This window comes from Onychostoma macrolepis, chromosome 06, assembly GCF_012432095.1.
Source record: "Onychostoma macrolepis isolate SWU-2019 chromosome 06, ASM1243209v1, whole genome shotgun sequence".
In the NCBI taxonomy this organism is placed as follows: Eukaryota; Metazoa; Chordata; class Actinopteri; order Cypriniformes; family Cyprinidae; genus Onychostoma; species Onychostoma macrolepis.
Window position 1 is genome coordinate 19706779 of NC_081160.1, and position 18346 is coordinate 19725124.

Here is an 18346-nt window from a genome sequence, read left to right on the forward strand (position 1 = left end):
CCTCAAGCTGTTGGTTTATTTATGTTTTTTTTTTTTTTTGGCTAGTAGAAGTTATGAATGGCTGGTAACTTAAAAATTTAGCAGCCAAATTGGCTGGTGAGTGAAAAAGTTAATTTCACTCCCTGGACGTAACCTATACAACGTTGTATGCTGATCATTATGTTCAACATTATCTTAATGCAGGTTTCATAATTAGGAATTGCACCAAGGATGGCTGGACAAAAATCTACCCTTCCTATGAGAATGCTTGTGAGATTGTGGAGGACGTGGAATCAGAAACCGAGGTGAAAACTTTACTACATGCAATATTGTATATATCCTCAGAGAATCTTATGGCATAGTAACTGTATATGCCAAGTTCTGTCATGAAACTAATGATATTCACAGCGTTACACTATACTTGGCACAAGCTGATTGGTTCATGTTGCATACGCAGCCAAAGAGCAGTTCGCGGCACGCTTTCAGAGTTCCTCTGAAAACCTCCTCCTTCCCCAGCTCCACCTGTATAGATCTGCTACGGGTTATTATACTGTATATGCTACTTGTGCGGCAGCAGTACTGTATATCTTAAATACTCACAGCCCCGTATCGGTGTATGTATTGGCAGTAGCAAGTTCCTGTACTTGCTTTGCAGCAGCAGCAATAAATTACAACAACAGCCATAACCAACAGCAGCAGCAATTCAGCAGAAGCAATCCTGACCAGCTCCCTTCACCTCAAAGCTGCCGTCCTGTGTGTTTTTTGCCTCTTATTTGCATAAAGTTGAGCATTTCTCAACTTTATAAACACTGTCCAGAGGGACTTTGCACTGTTGCTTTCTTTGCTCCGGTGTCAGGCCAACAATATGCCACAAACTTTTACTTTTTCGTTTTCTTTTTTTCAGTCATATGGTAATGAGAATAGAGACAATACTTTGAATGAAAAATGAGAGATGATATGATAATGTTCAGTACACACACACAAACAAGCAGTCCAAGGTTAATAGATGAGCATATTCCTAATGTGAACAAGCCAATTACCAGTTGTTCAATCAGTCATACAAGAACAGCATATTTTCTCCTGAGTACTAAATTGAATCTCTACCACTTAAACTCTATTTTCATAATGACTTTCACCTTTGCCTGCATCAGGGGAAGTAGCAATGCAGTTATGTATGCACCTGAAATATAGTTAATCAGATATGCTGTAATCCCAGAACAAGATGACCTGCTTTTAATATCAGCTATGTCCAAATATTCTGCATTCATAGGGATCTCTCAATCTAATCTCATTCGCTGCCTACAGTATCCCACAATCCTTTGCATGCAGTTCGCCAGGTGGTGGCATTAAAATGGCCTCTGTTGGAGTTACAGTTTTTTTCATGAATAAATTATTGAAAATAATAAAAATACATTTAACATTTTTATACATTTTACATTTTATAAAAGTTTTTTTAACATGACTGTTTATATTTTGCTTGGTTTTGGGCATTTCTCATTTACTGCACTTGAGGTTGTGGCAAAAATAACAAACAACGGAATGAAGAAATGTTATTTCATCATAAATTTTTAATTCATTTTGCAGCACACTATCATTGGTTAAATATAAAATCTGTTTATCCATCATATTTCAGACCGCTGAGACTATTCTTGTCTCCATCCAGCCTTATACTCTTATACATGATTCATGAAATCTGCAGGTTTAGAATTATTAAGATTAAGAAACCAAAGATCCAGCAAGCCTGTTGATAAAAGTTTAATTTTTGAAGAATGTAATATATGGACTTCTTTGCGTTCTAGATTTTTAATGTAAGATTATTGCATAAAGTCAAACCACCTTTGTGCAACAACAAGCAAAATAAATATCTGAGTTAATTGTTCGTCACATTCAGTTCAATGGGACAGTTTATTTAAGAACAGATTTATGAACAATCTACACAGAAATGTGTGCTTGTGTGTAAAGAATAAAATGTGTTGAAGTGCACAAATCAAAATGAACAGACTTGCCATTTCATTGTAAAATCTCTTGATAAAAGACTGATATTTCTCTGGAAATAATTATATAACTGTTCCTTTTTTATTTATTTTTTCCCTATGTTCTAGACTTCATATTATTCCACTTTCAGGCAGGTGTACACTGCAGGTTACGCTACCTCTCTGATTTCCCTCATCTCTGCCATCTTTGTGTTTACAGCCTTCAGGTACAAAGAGAATCCTCACAAAGCTCATGCAACCAAACACATTTTAAGAGGTTTGTGACAATTTGTTGAATAATTTGTCATTCTAGTTTACTTTGCCCAAAACAGGAAGTTCCACTGCACAAGAAACTACATTCACATCAATCTCTTTGCCTCCTTCATCCTGCGAGCCAGTGCGATCTTCATCAAAGATGCAGTTCTCTTTGCCGATGAGAATCTGGACCACTGCTTCATGTCAACAGTGAGGCTCACCAGCTCATGCAGAATTTGTTTTTTATAGACGTCATTCAGTAAGCTAATGCATGCTATTCAACATGACAGAGCTCATGTTCCCAATCAGCCTTGTGGTCAGTAAGTGTATAAGGTCACAATGTATGACATTGCAGCATCTATCTGAAACAGTAAAGAAATGTCTCAACTTTACTCCAGTTTTTGTCAGCACAGTGACACTAGCTTCACATTTTCTGCATCCACTTTTCCACCCCTCTCAGTATCAGTCGACTCATCAGTGCCTTAAAGGCACACTTTTCAAGATCTGCCTCCGCTTGAACTTACAATCACCTTCTTTGAAGTACAAAAACCACTTCTTACATAGCTGACACACTTCTTCCCACGTCTCTGTGATGGTATTTGTGCTGTACTTAATTTATCCACCCTAAAATTACACTGTTGGAACGTCTAAGCACTGCAACAATATCATACTTTTATTTGTAATGCATAGGTCTTAAAATTCGCTATGTGCTGTGGCAATTGCCACTCAGACAGTATGTTTACTTTTATATCTTCTTTTGTCCTCTAAGAACGTACAGTACATCTTGACAGAACAATTATAGCACTACTACTTGAATTCTGAATGTTTTCTTCTTCAGACCTCTTGCAAGGCGGCGGTAGCTTTCTTCCAGTTCAGTATCCTGGCTAACTACTTCTGGCTGCTGGTGGAGGGGATGTATCTGCAGACTCTTCTAGCTCTAACCTTTGTCTCACAAAAGAAGTATTTCTGGTGGTACATACTTATTGGCTGGGGTAAGCATGGGTGCTATAGAAGCAATTGTAATTGCAACTGCAATTATTGTCAAAAGTTTTTTAATAATTATGTAAATAAAATATTTATTAATAATATTACCTTTTTTCGAGAAAAGAAAAGAAATCTGATTTCAATAATAATAACTGAACACTAAATCAGCATATTAAAATGATTTCTGAAGGATAATCTGACACTGAAGACTGAAGTAATGGCATTACCAAAGTGTAGTGTAGTATATGATAGTGTGGCCTTATTCTGTATTATGTTCCATTGGTGACACCTGTAGGCATGAGATGGAAAATAGATTTGTATCCCAGTATTACACTAGTGAAAAATAAATATACTAAAATGCATTTGAAATACATTTATTGGTCCCACTTTATATTAGGTGGCCTTAACTACTATGTAATAACATTTAAATTAATAATTTGGTACAATGCACTTATTGTGTACATACATGATTTACATTGTACTTATATTTTTAAAATACCTATATGTAATTACATCTGTAATTTATTTCTGTAATTACATTTATAATTACACTGTTGACCCATCCCTTAAACCTACCCATACCACCAAACCTGTCCCTAACCTTACCTGTATCCCCCCTCAATAGCAGCAAAAGTGTTTTGCAATACAGTATGAACACAATAAGTACATTGTACTTATTTTTTGATGTAAGTACATAGTAGTTAAGGCCACCTAATATAAAGTGTGACCCATTTATTTCATGCTAAGTATACTACAAATGCATTTACATATGTATGTGCTTAATAAAAATGCCATGCAATTCTACTTTTGGGATACTAAACTGGTATACACAAAGTCTGCTAAATTGGAACAACTAATTATGTACTTAATGCACTTTAATTGCGAAGAAGTGGTGCTGCAGTCCAACTAAAGATATACTGAAGTATATTTGATTGTGCTGAAGTGAAATATCTTGCATTTAAAGACTGATATCATTCAAAGATCATACAGTCATCATCAACAGTGACATTAAAACATATTTTATGCTTAATATTAAGAAATGTGCATTGTGCAGAAGTAGTGATCCAAATTATGTTTAATTATAATTTTTATATTAGTAAGTCTTGAGTGATATGTCAGTAGATACAGTATGTTAATAGATTTGAACTATACTTCGTATGAAATAATGTATTTTAAATATATTACTTTTTGCTAGGGTAGATATGAAGATATAAAACCTATTCTTGATTCTGTGGCAGCATAGTAACATGTTTTACAATTTGATTCAATTTTATTTATTTAGTTCTGCTTTCTGTATCCTGTAGGTCTACCAGCATTAATACTGACCATCTGGGTTCTAGCCAGGAATTTTTTGGATAACAGGGGGTAAGTCCAGATTGATCTAAACTCTTTAAGCTATTGTGATACTTTGATATATAGTGATGAATACTGAAAAATAAATTTTTCACTGTTTGCGAAAGTGCTGTAACTGGCTCTCATAAATAATCATAAACTCATATTGCAGGTGCTGGGATGACACAGATGTTGCTTACTTTTGGTGGATTATCAAAGGACCAATCACAGTGTCTCTCCTGGTAAAGTACAGCTGAGTTGATCAAATATATAATACTACATCCTGAATATAATGGAAAACATTGGTTGCAATAGAATTGTGCAAAATATATACATGGTTGTGCAATATCAAAATGACATTTTCTAACATATGAAATTAAAGTTAAAAGTTATGTAAGACAGTATGTAACGCTCTTAAATACTTACATTTTTCTTTTGCCCTACACTGTAAAAAAAAAGAAAAGAAAAGTTGAGCGAACTTAAAAAAAAATTTTTTTTACCAGCTTCAGCAGATTTTTTTAGTTTGCTCAACTTATTTTTGTGGGAGATTCTAAAATTTTTGTTACATAAACTTAAAGTCATAAGTTGAGAAAACTCAAAAATCTGCGTAAGCTGGTTGCCTTAAAATTTTAAGTTGGCTCAACTTTTCTTTTTTTTTTTACAGTGTAGTCATTTTGATTGTTTCTTTCTGAATATATCTTATATCCACAGTATGTTGATGTGTAGTGTATATGAGTTGTTTCCTTCATCTATTATACAGAGACACTTTTTTTATAGATCAATTTCTTCATCTTCATAAATGTGATCCGGATTCTTGTGCAGAAGCTGAAGTCTCCAGGAATGGGTGGCGGTGATACCAACCACTTCATGTAAGGAATATAAAGCACACTCAAACCAAAGGCAGCAATTAATCGAAAAATGTTTGATTCACAGACAATTGGCAAATACTTGTAGATCTGTGCACATGCTACTGAAGTAATTGTTAAGTTGCAAGAGTTTTATTTATTTACAGCATGAACAAATTTTTACTCCCACACACAGCATGCTGTTTTTAGGCTGATTTCATTTGCAACCATCACAATTGCTCATTACTCCCTCATCAAAAAATTCCCTCGAAAATGTACTTTCATTGTTTGTTATTAATCTGAAGAAATGCTGAACTTCATGTATACTTGTAGGAGACTGGCCAAGTCTACCCTTTTCCTGATCCCTCTGTTTGGCATGCACTACATGGTTTTTGCCTTCCTCCCAGAGAACACAGGAGAAAACGCTCGCCACTTTCTTGAACTTGGCCTGGGCCCCTTTCAGGTGTGTATACAGCCCAGCATCTATGAAATTCACAGAATACTAATGCTCATATGTACAATATTTTGTGATATCACATTATATATGACCATTTATGTCATATATATATGGAAAATATGTAAATATACTATACTGAGTAAATGTAAAATATATTATGTCAACTAATAGCTGCAAATGTTTTACTCTGTTGAGCTGTACTGTAATTGTTAATGCATCCTTACTGACTGACTGTTGTACTGTGTTTCTGTATATCTCAGGGTTTTGTTGTGGCTCTGTTATACTGTTTCCTCAATGGAGAGGTAAGCCACAAGTGTTTCCTAATAAGAAATATATATATATATATATATATACACCAATGGTCAAAAGTTTAGAATAATATATATATATATATATATATATATATTTTAATGCTTCGGAGTCTGTTACAGTTACAGTTTATTAAGATCACGTGACAATGAAGACTGGAGTAATCAGCTTTGCCATCACAGGAATAAATTACATTTTAAAATGTATTAAATTATGTACAGTTGTTTTAAATTGTAATAGTTATAACGAAAATACTGTTTAAACATTATTTTTCATCAAACATATGCAGCCTTGGTGAGCACAAGAGACTTCTTTCAAAACATTACAAAATCTGATCTAAACTTTTGACCGGTAGTGTATGTGTAAAACAGGAAATACATCCTGCTTTCAAAAATGTACATGCATTTGTTTGTGTTTTCAGGTACAAGCAGAACTGAAGAAGAGACTGTGGAAGTGGCAGACACAAAATTATTTGAGATACAGTAAGAGGAGACGAACCCTCTTTACTGAGAGCAGCACAGTCACACAAATCTCAGTTTTAGAGAAGCCCTTAACTGAGTCCCACAACAGTGTGTCAACCGTCTGAAATCTTTGCAATTCATTTCATTCCGTTTCTCTTCCTCTCTTTCTCTTTCTTGAAACCTCTTAACTGGTCCTTCAGCGAGGTTCACTGTCCTCTTTAACCCTTATTAAACTCACCTGCCTGTAATTTGTCAGTAATCCTGAAGATCTCGATTGCCTGGTTTAGGTGTGTTTCTTTAAGGTTGGAGTTAAAGGACACAAAGGCCAGTTTTGAAGAACCCTGCTCTAAAAGATTAAATTCATTGAAAATGTTCAAGTTCATGCATTGTGATATAGTTATAAAATAGTTGCTAGGACAATTCAAAGATGTTCTTTATTTCTACACATTACTGAAACAAGCTTTCAACTTGATGCTGATAAGAATTTACTCATTACTATTTATTCATAATGCAGAAGCACAAATCATGTTGTTTGGTTTCATTTAAATTAGATGCACTATTTAGAGAAACTAAAGGGAGAGTTCACCCCTTTAATCCGTCAAAAAAAGAGCAGCTTTTTTTAGCAAACGATGATCATAAAACTGATTTCTCCGTAATTTGTGTTTGTCACTCCGTAGTATGGTCTGCTTGGCTTGAAAGTTGAGATTGCATAGATGTATAGGTGTTGAACACAGCTAATTGCCTTACAGTAAACAGAGACCTCATTTTAGATTCTCCACATAAAATAGCTAACAATTAAAGGTATTTTCATATTCATAAATGCATATTCATAATCTCTTATTTTGTAAATTGTGTTTCAAGGCAACATATTGCACAGTGCACTGGCCCTGTATGTATAAAGAAATATAACATTTCTATAGGGCATCCAAAGTATTTTTCTTAAATATTGGGTATTTTCAAGATATTTTATTCATTATAAACCATGTTTAAATGTTTCAATAAAAAAAAAAAAAAAATCATTAGGATTTAGTGATAATGAAAATGTTTTATTAGAAAATGCAGGAAAACACAATCAGTCTTATACAAAGAGGCCTACTTGCAAAGAAGATACAAATAATATAGATAATTAATCATATTAATATGAGTATTTTGAGTAGTTATGAGTATTATAATGAATAATACTGTTTTGAAAATGGCCTATTTAAGAATTATTTTGCAGTGTACACATCTGGAGCACTAGACTGTAAAGTTTCTTGTTTGGTAGAAATGTTATCTTGTTTTATTGTTGCTAAATGTGTTTGTAAATATATGCTTGCTGTAGCCTATATATTTTACTTGATGTACTTGCCGACATCAAGTAAAATGTATTTTTTAAAATATACACAGACATTTGTGCTCTGTTATTTGGTCTTTTAATTTTAAATATAAATTCATAAATTATAAATGAACTCAAATTAACTTCTATTTTCATGAATAATAATTCTAACATTGATTTGGGAGGCACACATCAGTATTGATATATTTTAACAGGTGAAAAGATTGCTCATATGACTCAGTTGAGTCTGACTGAACTGATTCTATACGCTTTTTGCATATTTTTGGATAGAATATAAGTGGATAGAATATGAATTCAGGACCATGAATTCGAAATCATTCAGTTGCAAAAGACTGTGAACTTTCTGATATATGGTAACTTACAGCATATGCTAAAATTTATTTATTCTCTATTTGTTTTTAATGTTGTCTTGTGTATTGTCTTGTTCAGCTTGTGAAAATGTTACCCATTCAGATAACTTCTGTTGTCTTGATTGTGTAAGCGTTGTTGCTACATTCACCAACCTGCCTTAATGTCTTCAGATGTGCATTAGCTTTGTTGAATGTTAAATGTATGGAGTAAATATTTTTATTATGTGCTTTGTGATGTTGTATTATTATGGTATATATGTAAATGCACATACTCTTACTGTATTTTGTATTTTTCCACAAAGTTGACGTTATTTATAAACTTACATAATCATCTGCAGTTTTACTGCCTTTAACAATATTATGTCCTAATACAAAAAGATTATTAGAAAAGTTCAACTTCAGATTCAGTTGTCAAAAACATTTAATGATGTTTCAAAATGAAGTCTATAATGTGCAAAAAGATTTATCATACATCCAACAAAAAATAATTTCACATCACAGTCAGTGACATAAAATATGCACAAAGAAAAAAATAAAATAAAAAGCCAGCAACTCTCCACAAAAGCAAGTTTAGCTGCAGTTAACATCATCTAGAACATTCAAATGAATCTAGTCATTACAAGTCTGTCAAACCACTGTATTCTAAATACTATATTCTTGTTTTTTTTGTGATATGTTAGTTTAAAATCAGAAACAAAGTTTCAACATGTAGTTTGCATGAGGTGACATTAAGTGTATCCACACATCCAAAAAAAAAAAAAAAGATTCTTCAATAAAGCAACGTTTCATATATTACATCTAAAGCCATAGCTTATTCTATACAGTATTAGTTATGATACATTTTCACTTACAGGGAAAATTTCACATGTAATTTCTATCTTGTGAAATATAAAACATCACACATCTTCATCTCCATACCCGTGTAACGCTGACAGTTTAATTCCCTTCCCATCAGCCCATGTTTCTGTATATTCAGCAGTTGAAATGTGCAGTGGTGATTGCAGGCTCATGTGCTGAAAGTTCAGTCATTTCTATTGAATGTTGTATGAGGTATAAAATGTGCAGGTTTTTAGTTCTGGGTAAGTTTGTGTGTAGAATCTGTGGCAGCACTGCAATCCCACTACTTTGAATGAGAGGTAATAGAGAGGTGTTTGTTAGACCAAAATATCTCTTATTTTGATCATTTAAAATGTTCTCAACCTACAAAAAGCTCTGTAATAATTCCCGGGATATAATAAAAACAGTTTTCAAGAAAGTGCACATGCTTGTTGGCCCTATGGGTAATACTCACTTATTTTTGTCACTGTGGTATTTTCTCGTTAAACAACAACTATATTGCTGTACATCAATATAATAAGCCACCCACTTTCTTTGTGTGCTTTTGTGCCCAACAGATCACAGGAAATGCATGCATTGTTTAAGAGGAATAGCCAGTGATGCTGAGAACTACACATTTAAACAACGTTTTCACCAAGAGCTCTTAAATCACAATTCAAATGAGTTAAAATTCTCGTTTTTAAACTAAAACCCCAGCTTAGGATGTGTGAAACGGCTGCAGTTACATACTAGCTTTTGTGTTATTTTGACATTTACACTAAAAAGTATTACGACTTGTTTCTCTGCACACAATCTGTCCACAATGTATTGCTAAAGCTTGTCTACTCAGAGAGTATCATGAACGCACACTGACCGTGTCACTGAATTAGAGACAGATTTTACAAAGTAACATATCTTGAAAATTGAATATACTGTACAGAATATTCAACAGTTATCAGTCAGCTGTTTATTACTCACTAATCATAATTCTTTGTCATATGCTAACATTACATTTATTGAAATAAAATTCATTTTACATCTTTAAAAGATGATAAGTGTCCTAAATGGATCATAATAACTGAGCCCACCTAGATCAAAATGACGTCAGGCTAGGATTCACCCTCGCTTTTTTCTTTTTGTTTTTTTTTTCACTATTGTACACACTAAACATTCCACTTAAAGTCAAATTAAAATATTCAATAATCACTCAAAAAAAAAAAAAAATCTATAATACAGTGTAGTTTTACATAAATAAATATTGATCATATAAAAACATTTAATTTTTTGACTGTGTGTGCATCTTCACTTTGCAGTTATCGTTTGAGAAACAAGGCATTTGTTGAAATAATATAAATATGAAATAACGCTTCACAAAAGGATATATATACAATATATATATATATATATATATATATATATACATATAAACTAAATTGGGGAGAAAAACTGTAATGCATAATGATTATATAAATTTAAATGTAAAACAATTATTCTCCAAATTCCCAAAATAAGCTTTTTTTTCAGTTTTTGGAATTGTTTTTTTTTTTTTTATATCAAATTACATAATGCACAAACTTTTTCTTTCTTTCTTCAGCATTGCTGAAAGAAAATTGAAGGCCTGTAGAAAGATATGCCAAAGAAAAGAAAAGAAAAAAAAAACCTAGCTTGAATTCTCTGAAGGCCTCTTGGTTTGCTGAAGCATAATAAAAGCACTTTCACAGAGGGATGCAGTTATGTGTTGCAGTTTGTCTTTGTAAAACCAAACAGTTGTCTCTTTTGTGCAAAAAAGGCACTTTGAAGAAGCAAAAAACATCTTTGTATGCAGTGACATCAGTCGCAAAGACTTGCAAACTTGTACGGCAAACGACGTCTTAAGGGGTCAAATATTCAAAAAAATCTTCTTTGGAATTTTAAAAGTGCTCTCTTTGTAAAAGCTTTTATGACATTAAATTACAAAATGAGCAAAAGATCAATTATTATGAGTCAGAAAAGCTGTAAGAAAATGCTCAGCCTTTAAACAGAAAAAAATTAGCTTAAAAAGAATTGATTCATGATATGAGTGTAAAGTTTCATAATTCTTTGCTGTAAATTCACTGTATGACAGCTATAGTAGTAATAGAATTTTGTGGGGGAGGACTCAACATACATATTACAAATCTATTACACCCATATTACCCAGTTATATATTAATATGCATGAACCCTGTTGCAATGTTGTATCCTAACTGACATTTTCTGTACTAGCGGCTGTTTAAAAAAATAGGAGCACATGTACAAGTACAAGAGGAATCCACTCATGAAAACAAATTGACAAGTTAAGTTACTCACTGTTTTAATGAGGTTTCAAATGCTAGTTTTTCTTTGCTAATGTTAGCTTTGACTGTGTAAAAGATTCCAACACTGTGGATCCTTAAACTTTGTAGTCCTTAAACTTGATTTTCCTTCAGTCCTTCATTCTACAATTACAACATATGAAAATATTTACATATTAAATTGGTATTAGGAACTGGGGATCAGTTATTCATTAAGCTCCTGTGTGAAATATGTGGTTTCTTCTCCTTCAAAAATTACTTTTCATGTCCCACATCCCATTGCGGTGAGGTCGGCTACTGTCTGTTGAGAATCTCGAACTGTCACAAATCTTCACAGACAGAGAAACAAAAACATGAGAGACTCTTGTGATGTTGATATGTACAAAAATATCCACCTTGTTCACGAACTAAAGCTTTCTGGGTGAAAACATCCTAAATACTGGATTGCTATGGATTCGTTATTTCCCCTCGGCCTGTAATTCCTTTCAGTTCAGATCAAATCTGATTCATCCGTAAGTCTGCACCAAAGGTATCCATGTTCGCTTGGCACACAATAGAACATTGGTTGTGAGCTCCTCAGAGTTTCATAGCAAAAGCCTGTCATCTATGGACGGTTGACAGATATTACAGCTTCAACCGACACTATACAGACTCAAAAGATGAAACAGGACTTGGATGTTGACGTAGGTTATTTTGTAGCTCTAGTTCTAAGGAGTCTGGTCCTCTGAGCACTCATGTGGCCGGTGTTTCAGCCTGCAGGCTGGACATACGGATCTGTGAGCTGCTCTTGCTGAGGATGGAGAGCTGTGTGCCCCCATTCACACCACTGCTGGCCAGGGACGGATGCCTGTGTTTCATATCCACAGCAAAGTACCGGTTCACCGTCCAGCTGCGCCATTTTCGTTTGATTTCTGATTGCACCTTTGGGGAGAAACTTCAGTGGGTTATTAAGCTGATTGGGTCCTACAGGAGGAGATCTGCAGATCTCTTTCCATGCTGCTCATGGACAAGCTTGAATTTTAAATCCAGCTGGTTAATAATTTACATGTAAGGCCGGCGTAATGAGCACTGCAATGAGAAAGGCCCTAGACACTGCTTTATGCAAATAGAATGCAATTTGGATGTTTTTCTAGGTAGAATTTATAATAATGAAAGTATATTTTATCAAATGCTGAGAAAGTATAATAAAATTAATTTATATTAAAATTAACATGCAAAATACATTCCTTCAATTTTTTAATACATTCCTCAATTGCAATCATTTTTGAAGTGTTTTTCTTTAAAGGACTTACCTCTCCATTAAGAAAGCAGTAAAGGACAGCTACTACAAAACCCTGAGAAGAAAAATGAAAATAGTTGAATAAAACAAATGGTTAAGCAGTAGCAATTATAACAGTCTTGTTTAAGATATATATGATTAGTAATGTATTGGATAAACGAAGGTGAAAGAAGTAATACTTTTTCAGTTCAGATGGACAATGACCTCAAAATAATACAGTACATATCTAATAATAACAAATAGACTATACATTACAGTGCACAAAATACACATGAAATCTAAATAAATAAATACAATTAAATCATGTTGTCTCTTTGTACAAATATAAGAAGACAAAAAGGGCTTCTACCTGAAAAGAACCAAGACCAAGTTCAAACACGAGTCTTTCTCTTTTGCTGACATCTTCTGGTGTGAAAGCAAACACGGTATAGTGAATTCCAAATAGAGGAATGAGAAGAAGAGTGGAGCGAGCCAGACGCCTGTCAATCACACAACACACCAATCAAGTCATAAAAAGACTCCACGTCCGATTGTAATGATGTTCTTCTTAGAAATGGGAATATATTAAAAATATTGTGGTATATGTATATGTATCTGACTAACAGATAAATGCTGGACTCATTCCCTCCAATATCTGGAGACTGCAACTTCTGCACCAGGATTATAATGATGCCAATAAAGAGTATAAAGTTGATCTGAGGGCAAAAAAGACAAGAGATATGTATAATTATTTTCGGCCTTCTGAATGGATCAATACAATAATGCAATAGTCTTTTGCGATGGAATATGTACTATCCGTACCATGATAGAGGCAAGAACAGGACCCTTGATCACCCACCAGATGGCAGCACTGTCATTAATATCCCAGCAACTGCAGGCAATGTCAGACATTTATCCAATTTGATTGGTTTTTCATTTTATTTTAAGGTTTTTTAATTCCATTATATAACATATTAGCTATATATATTATAAATAAATCCTTTATCTTACCCAATGTTATCAAAATGAGCTCTTAAGACTGCCCAGACAGCCACACAGATTGTTGGAGTACCTGGAAAAACATGGGTAATCTAAATAAATATCAGTAATTTCAGATTTTCACATATGTTATTCACATATATATTCACATATAACATATTTTACTTTATATATACAAAATATATGTATGAAATACATATAATGTATTTTTTATATTTTACGATATATATATATATACATATATATACATATGTGACCCTGGACCACAAAACCAGTCTTAAGTCGCTGGGGTATATTTGTAGCAATAGCCAAAAATACATTGTATGGGTCAAAATTACCCATTTTTCTTTTATGCCAAAAATCATTAGGATATTAAGTAAAGATCATGTTAGATTAAGATATTTAGTGAATTTCCTACTGTAAACTAATTTTTGATCAGTAATATGCATAGCTAAGAACTTCATTTGGACAACTTTAAAGGTAATTTTCTCAGTATTTAGATTTTTTTGCACCCTCAGATTCCAGATTTTCAAATAGTTGTATCTCAGCCAAATATTGTCAGATCCTTACATCAATGGAAAGCTTATTCATTCATCTTACAGATGATGTAGAAATCTCAATTTCGAAAAATTTACACTTATGACTGGTTTTGTGGTCCAGGGTCACATATATATACTGTATATACATATATATATATATATACATATAAATATATATATGTGGCCCTGGCCAATATTTGGCCGAGATACAACTATTTGAAAATCTGGAATCTGAGGGTGCAAAAAAATCTAAATATTGAGAAAATCACCTTTAAAGTAGTCCAAATGAATTCTTAGCAATGCATATTACTAATCAAAAATGTCGTTTTGATATATTTACAGTAGTAAATTTACAAAATATCTTCATGGAATATGATCTTTACTTAATATTCTAATGATTTTTGGCATAAAAGAAAAATCAATAATTTTGACCCATACAGTGTATTTTTGGCTATTGCTACAAATATACCCCAGTGACTTAAGACTGGTTTTGTGGTCCAGGGTCACATATATGTATATTTATATATATAAATTATGTATATTTTATTTTTTATACATACATTATATTTACACAAATTTTAATTTATTTTATACATTAATATACTTATATTTGTGCATTTTACCGTTAGGTTTTTTCCAGTTAACGTTTATTTTTTAAGTAACTTTTTTTATGGTTTTAGTTATAATAACTATACAAGCTACAATAACCCTGATCTTACCCCATCCAATAATGGTGTACCAGTAGAAGTATCTTTTCTCAGGAAAGAATGTCTCAACAAGCAGCGTAAAAAGATACAAGCCCTCGATAAACAGCCAGAAGTAGTTTGACAAGACACAATAATGAAAAAATACCATCACTGCTTTACACTCCACCTGCAAAAAGAACAACATAGAGTGAATACAACATTATCTAAATATTTCTTTGATTTTGATTAACTAAAGCATAATTTACATTTACATAATCTCACTGGAAAATTAGTTAAAAGTAATCTAGGTTTGGAACGACATGAAGGTGAGTAAATGATAACATAATGTTCATTTTTGAGTCAACTATCCCTTTAAAAACCGAAGAGTCACACTGTTGCATAGGGAAACATTCAAAGCACATTTAGCTAGCTGGCCAAGCAAAAAGCAACTGTGAGGTGACTACAGAGACCTCATTATCTGAAGCAAATTAAAGCACATAACAGCAACACAAACGTGTCATTCTGAGACTAATTCCTTCCTCAAAGAAATGACATGGGCAACCCGGGATGTTAATGGGCCCATCACCATGACTGCCTGGGTATTTGTGTGCAATGTGAAGAGAGCGAGACTGAGACTCACGGTGTGTATAAAGCAATGGCTGCTGTCCTCCTCTGCATATAAAATGCCGTCTTTAATGAAGACTGAGATGGCCCTCAGGATGAAGGACACAAACAAGTTCATATGAATGAAATTCCTGGTGCAATGCAGCTTCCTGAGGGTAAAGCCAACCACAATAAAGAAATATTATGTTAAACGTAACAAAAAATGCATCCTATATGTACAATGCTATTCAAAAGTTTAGGGTTTTTTATTCGTTTTTACAGAAACCTTTTGATTTAATTGATCCAAAAACATTTTTGAAAATAAAACATTTACATTATTTTCTATTTTAATATATTTTGTATTTTATTCCCGTATATATTTGTAATTTACTCTTGTGATGGCGAAGCTGATTTTTTTGCAGCCAATACTCCGCTCTTCAGTGTCACAAAATACTTCAGAAATTGAATTCTAATAGGCTGAGTTTATAAGCTGATAAGATGTTCTCTAAAATAAACAGAAAGTTTAACAGAACAGCATTTTTAATAATATAGATCTTTAGTAACAATATGTCTTTATAACGATTAAAAAAAGAAACACTGATAAGTGCATTGAAATGTCCAAAAATCTACATACTAATTTCAGGGGCTTAACTTAAATAATTATGCTCCAAATATAATTTACAATTGTGTATCAAAATGCATGTTAGTGAAAGCTCTTTAATACCAATGTGCAGGTGTTTTTCTAAACACTTCACTAAGACAAATGTGTCCATATATTATTTAGTCTCTGAAGCTTAAGAACAGAATGAACACTCATGACCTCTTTCTTGACCTGGGTTGACCTCTCACCTGAACCTGCAGAGAATGACCATGGCAGTGGTGAGAGACACCAGTGAGGTGCTGTAACCCACAGTATACAGAGCCTTTACTGACACATAGTACATGTCCTGCAAAGAATGGGAAGAAATGCTAATTGATGTCAAGCTTATTCAATACAATATATACACTTCTTTACACTCTCAGAAATAAAGGTACAAAAGCTGTCACCTATTAGGTTCAAATACGTACACTTTAAGTACTAATATGTACCTTTAAGGTACCAGAATGAACCCTTTAGGTACAAACATGTACCTTTTGAAAAGGTACCGCCCCAGTGACAGCTTTTGTACCTTTATTTCTGAGAGTGATTTTGGAGGCTGAAAGGGATTAGGAATCTTCTAAGGAGATACAGAAGGAACAGAAAGCAGGAAAGGTGAAGGACACTTACTGGACTTGTTCCATTTTCATTAAAAGGGCAAACATCAACGTAGTGAGGGAACATCTCTGACCAGCCATCCTCGGTGCAGTTACGACTGACCCTTCCAAACTCTAAAAAAGGTGCAAAAATTCGATACATTTCATGAAGAAGAATAAAAAAAGAAATAATGAGGAGCCAAACAATAATAAATCAAATGATTTTGTGAAATATATAGACTTAAAAAATAAAGAACAAAAAGTAAAATCTGAAATAGAAATATTTTAAGTTGAAGTACTAAAATGACAAAAACTGAAATAAATAGAAATACAAAAAAATAATAAGAATGATAAAAGCATTTAACAAAATGACTAAAACTTTAAATATAAAATTAAAACGGATAATATAAAAATAATCTAAATATTCTATTAATAATACTAAAATAACACTGTTACAAACTATTTTTTTTTTACATGATTCTGGTCTATAGATAAGGACTAATTCCCAGGCAAAAACCTTAGTCTGATTACTTAATATCATATCTTCTCAATAAGACCCACAATTTGAGGCATTGTTCATGTACTCACCATCATTCTCCTGACTCATGACTTCAAATAGCTCAGGACAGGGCATCCAGACCACTTGACCAATTTTTGCTGGCTGCCAGCAGGTGAGGTTGTCCCACATCCATCGGCAGACTAGAGGATTACACAGGAAGACATGGAATAGCATAGCTTTAAATCTCTGCCTAACCAACAAGTATGTACATTTTATGTTACATGTAGCAATCATATATCCCATATGTAATTGCTCCAATTTCTAATAGATTGCATATATGTTTTTAATTTATATGACAATATACTACTATATATATATATATGATCTCAAGATTAAAGTTTAGTGGTAACTCTGCCTCTGAACCAGTTTTTATTGGGGTATTTACGGCACCTGAGAATAGAACAGCCTAGTTTAAGATATATTTAGGTGTGCTACTTGACAGCCATTCTTATGATTCAGTGAAAATCAGCGCAAATGACAAGCGACAAAAATAGGCTTCAATCTGCTTCAATAAGGCAATAGATTGTAAGAATTCAATCAAAACAATGCCACAGCATTTTAGAATATAAAAAGAAAATACAATCAATAGTCAATAAATATTAATCGAATGTTCTTTCCGCCAAATTGAATGTTAAAATAATTAGAAACTTTAACCATGTCAATCTTTTTGTTATTCTCTCTCTCTTTCTCTGTCTTTCTCTGCACATAATCGCGTGCTGTTATGTTTTTTTATTATTATTATTGTGTGTCTGCGTATGTGTATATGAGCATGCAGAACATCTTAGCTTATTTATTTATCCCTTTATCTATTTTTATTTTGGCATTGCTCTTCAATAAATTCTTCTAGTGATATATTCAGAGGGAAAAGAGACTTTCACAATGAACTATGAACCATGTGATGCTAAAGCATCTTATCATATCCATCAAGGATTAAGGATTCAAAGAGAAATAGTAAAGAGAGCAAGTGTGTGTGTGTGTATATGCTAGAAAAAAAAAAAGCCTGCTGATCTTGATTTGCATGAGCAGAACCGCATCTGCCAGCTGTGTTTTTCCTCTGCTCT

At 33.1% G+C, this 18346-nt stretch overlaps 2 protein-coding genes across 4 annotated transcripts in view; one reads left to right on the top strand and one right to left on the bottom strand.

The window, feature by feature from the left end:
• The window catches only part of ghrhrb (growth hormone releasing hormone receptor b), a 34915-nt gene extending 24356 nt beyond the window's left edge, over positions 1-10559 (top strand). Inside the window, exons 4-13 of one of the 2 annotated variants that reach the window (XM_058778993.1) lie at positions 184-284; positions 2082-2179; positions 2285-2417; positions 3046-3199; positions 4496-4556; positions 4696-4765; positions 5346-5392; positions 5702-5831; positions 6086-6127; positions 6556-10559. In XM_058778993.1, the coding sequence (XP_058634976.1) occupies positions 184-284; positions 2082-2179; positions 2285-2417; positions 3046-3199; positions 4496-4556; positions 4696-4765; positions 5346-5392; positions 5702-5831; positions 6086-6127; positions 6556-6720 (1001 nt within the window). In that variant the 3' untranslated portion in view covers positions 6721-10559. Of the gene's footprint in view, positions 1-183; positions 285-2081; positions 2180-2284; positions 2418-3045; positions 3200-4495; positions 4557-4695; positions 4766-5300; positions 5393-5701; positions 5832-6085; positions 6128-6555 lie in introns of both variants that reach the window. The other variant, XM_058778992.1, reaches the window with a different exon arrangement.
• Positions 10560-10621: 62 nt separating this feature from the next.
• The window catches only part of adcyap1r1b (adenylate cyclase activating polypeptide 1b (pituitary) receptor type I), a 29687-nt gene continuing 21962 nt past the window's right edge, over positions 10622-18346 (bottom strand). For both annotated transcript variants that reach the window (XM_058778994.1, XM_058778995.1), the window contains exons 4-14: positions 17315-17425; positions 16761-16861; positions 16343-16440; positions 15531-15663; positions 14924-15077; positions 13678-13738; positions 13489-13558; positions 13291-13382; positions 13037-13166; positions 12701-12742; positions 10622-12329 (exon numbers count right to left, since the gene is read on the bottom strand). In XM_058778994.1, coding sequence (XP_058634977.1) covers positions 12141-12329; positions 12701-12742; positions 13037-13166; positions 13291-13382; positions 13489-13558; positions 13678-13738; positions 14924-15077; positions 15531-15663; positions 16343-16440; positions 16761-16861; positions 17315-17425 — 1181 coding nt within the window. In that variant the 3' untranslated portion in view covers positions 10622-12140. The remainder of the gene's footprint in view (positions 12330-12700; positions 12743-13036; positions 13167-13290; positions 13383-13488; positions 13559-13677; positions 13739-14923; positions 15078-15530; positions 15664-16342; positions 16441-16760; positions 16862-17314; positions 17426-18346) is intronic.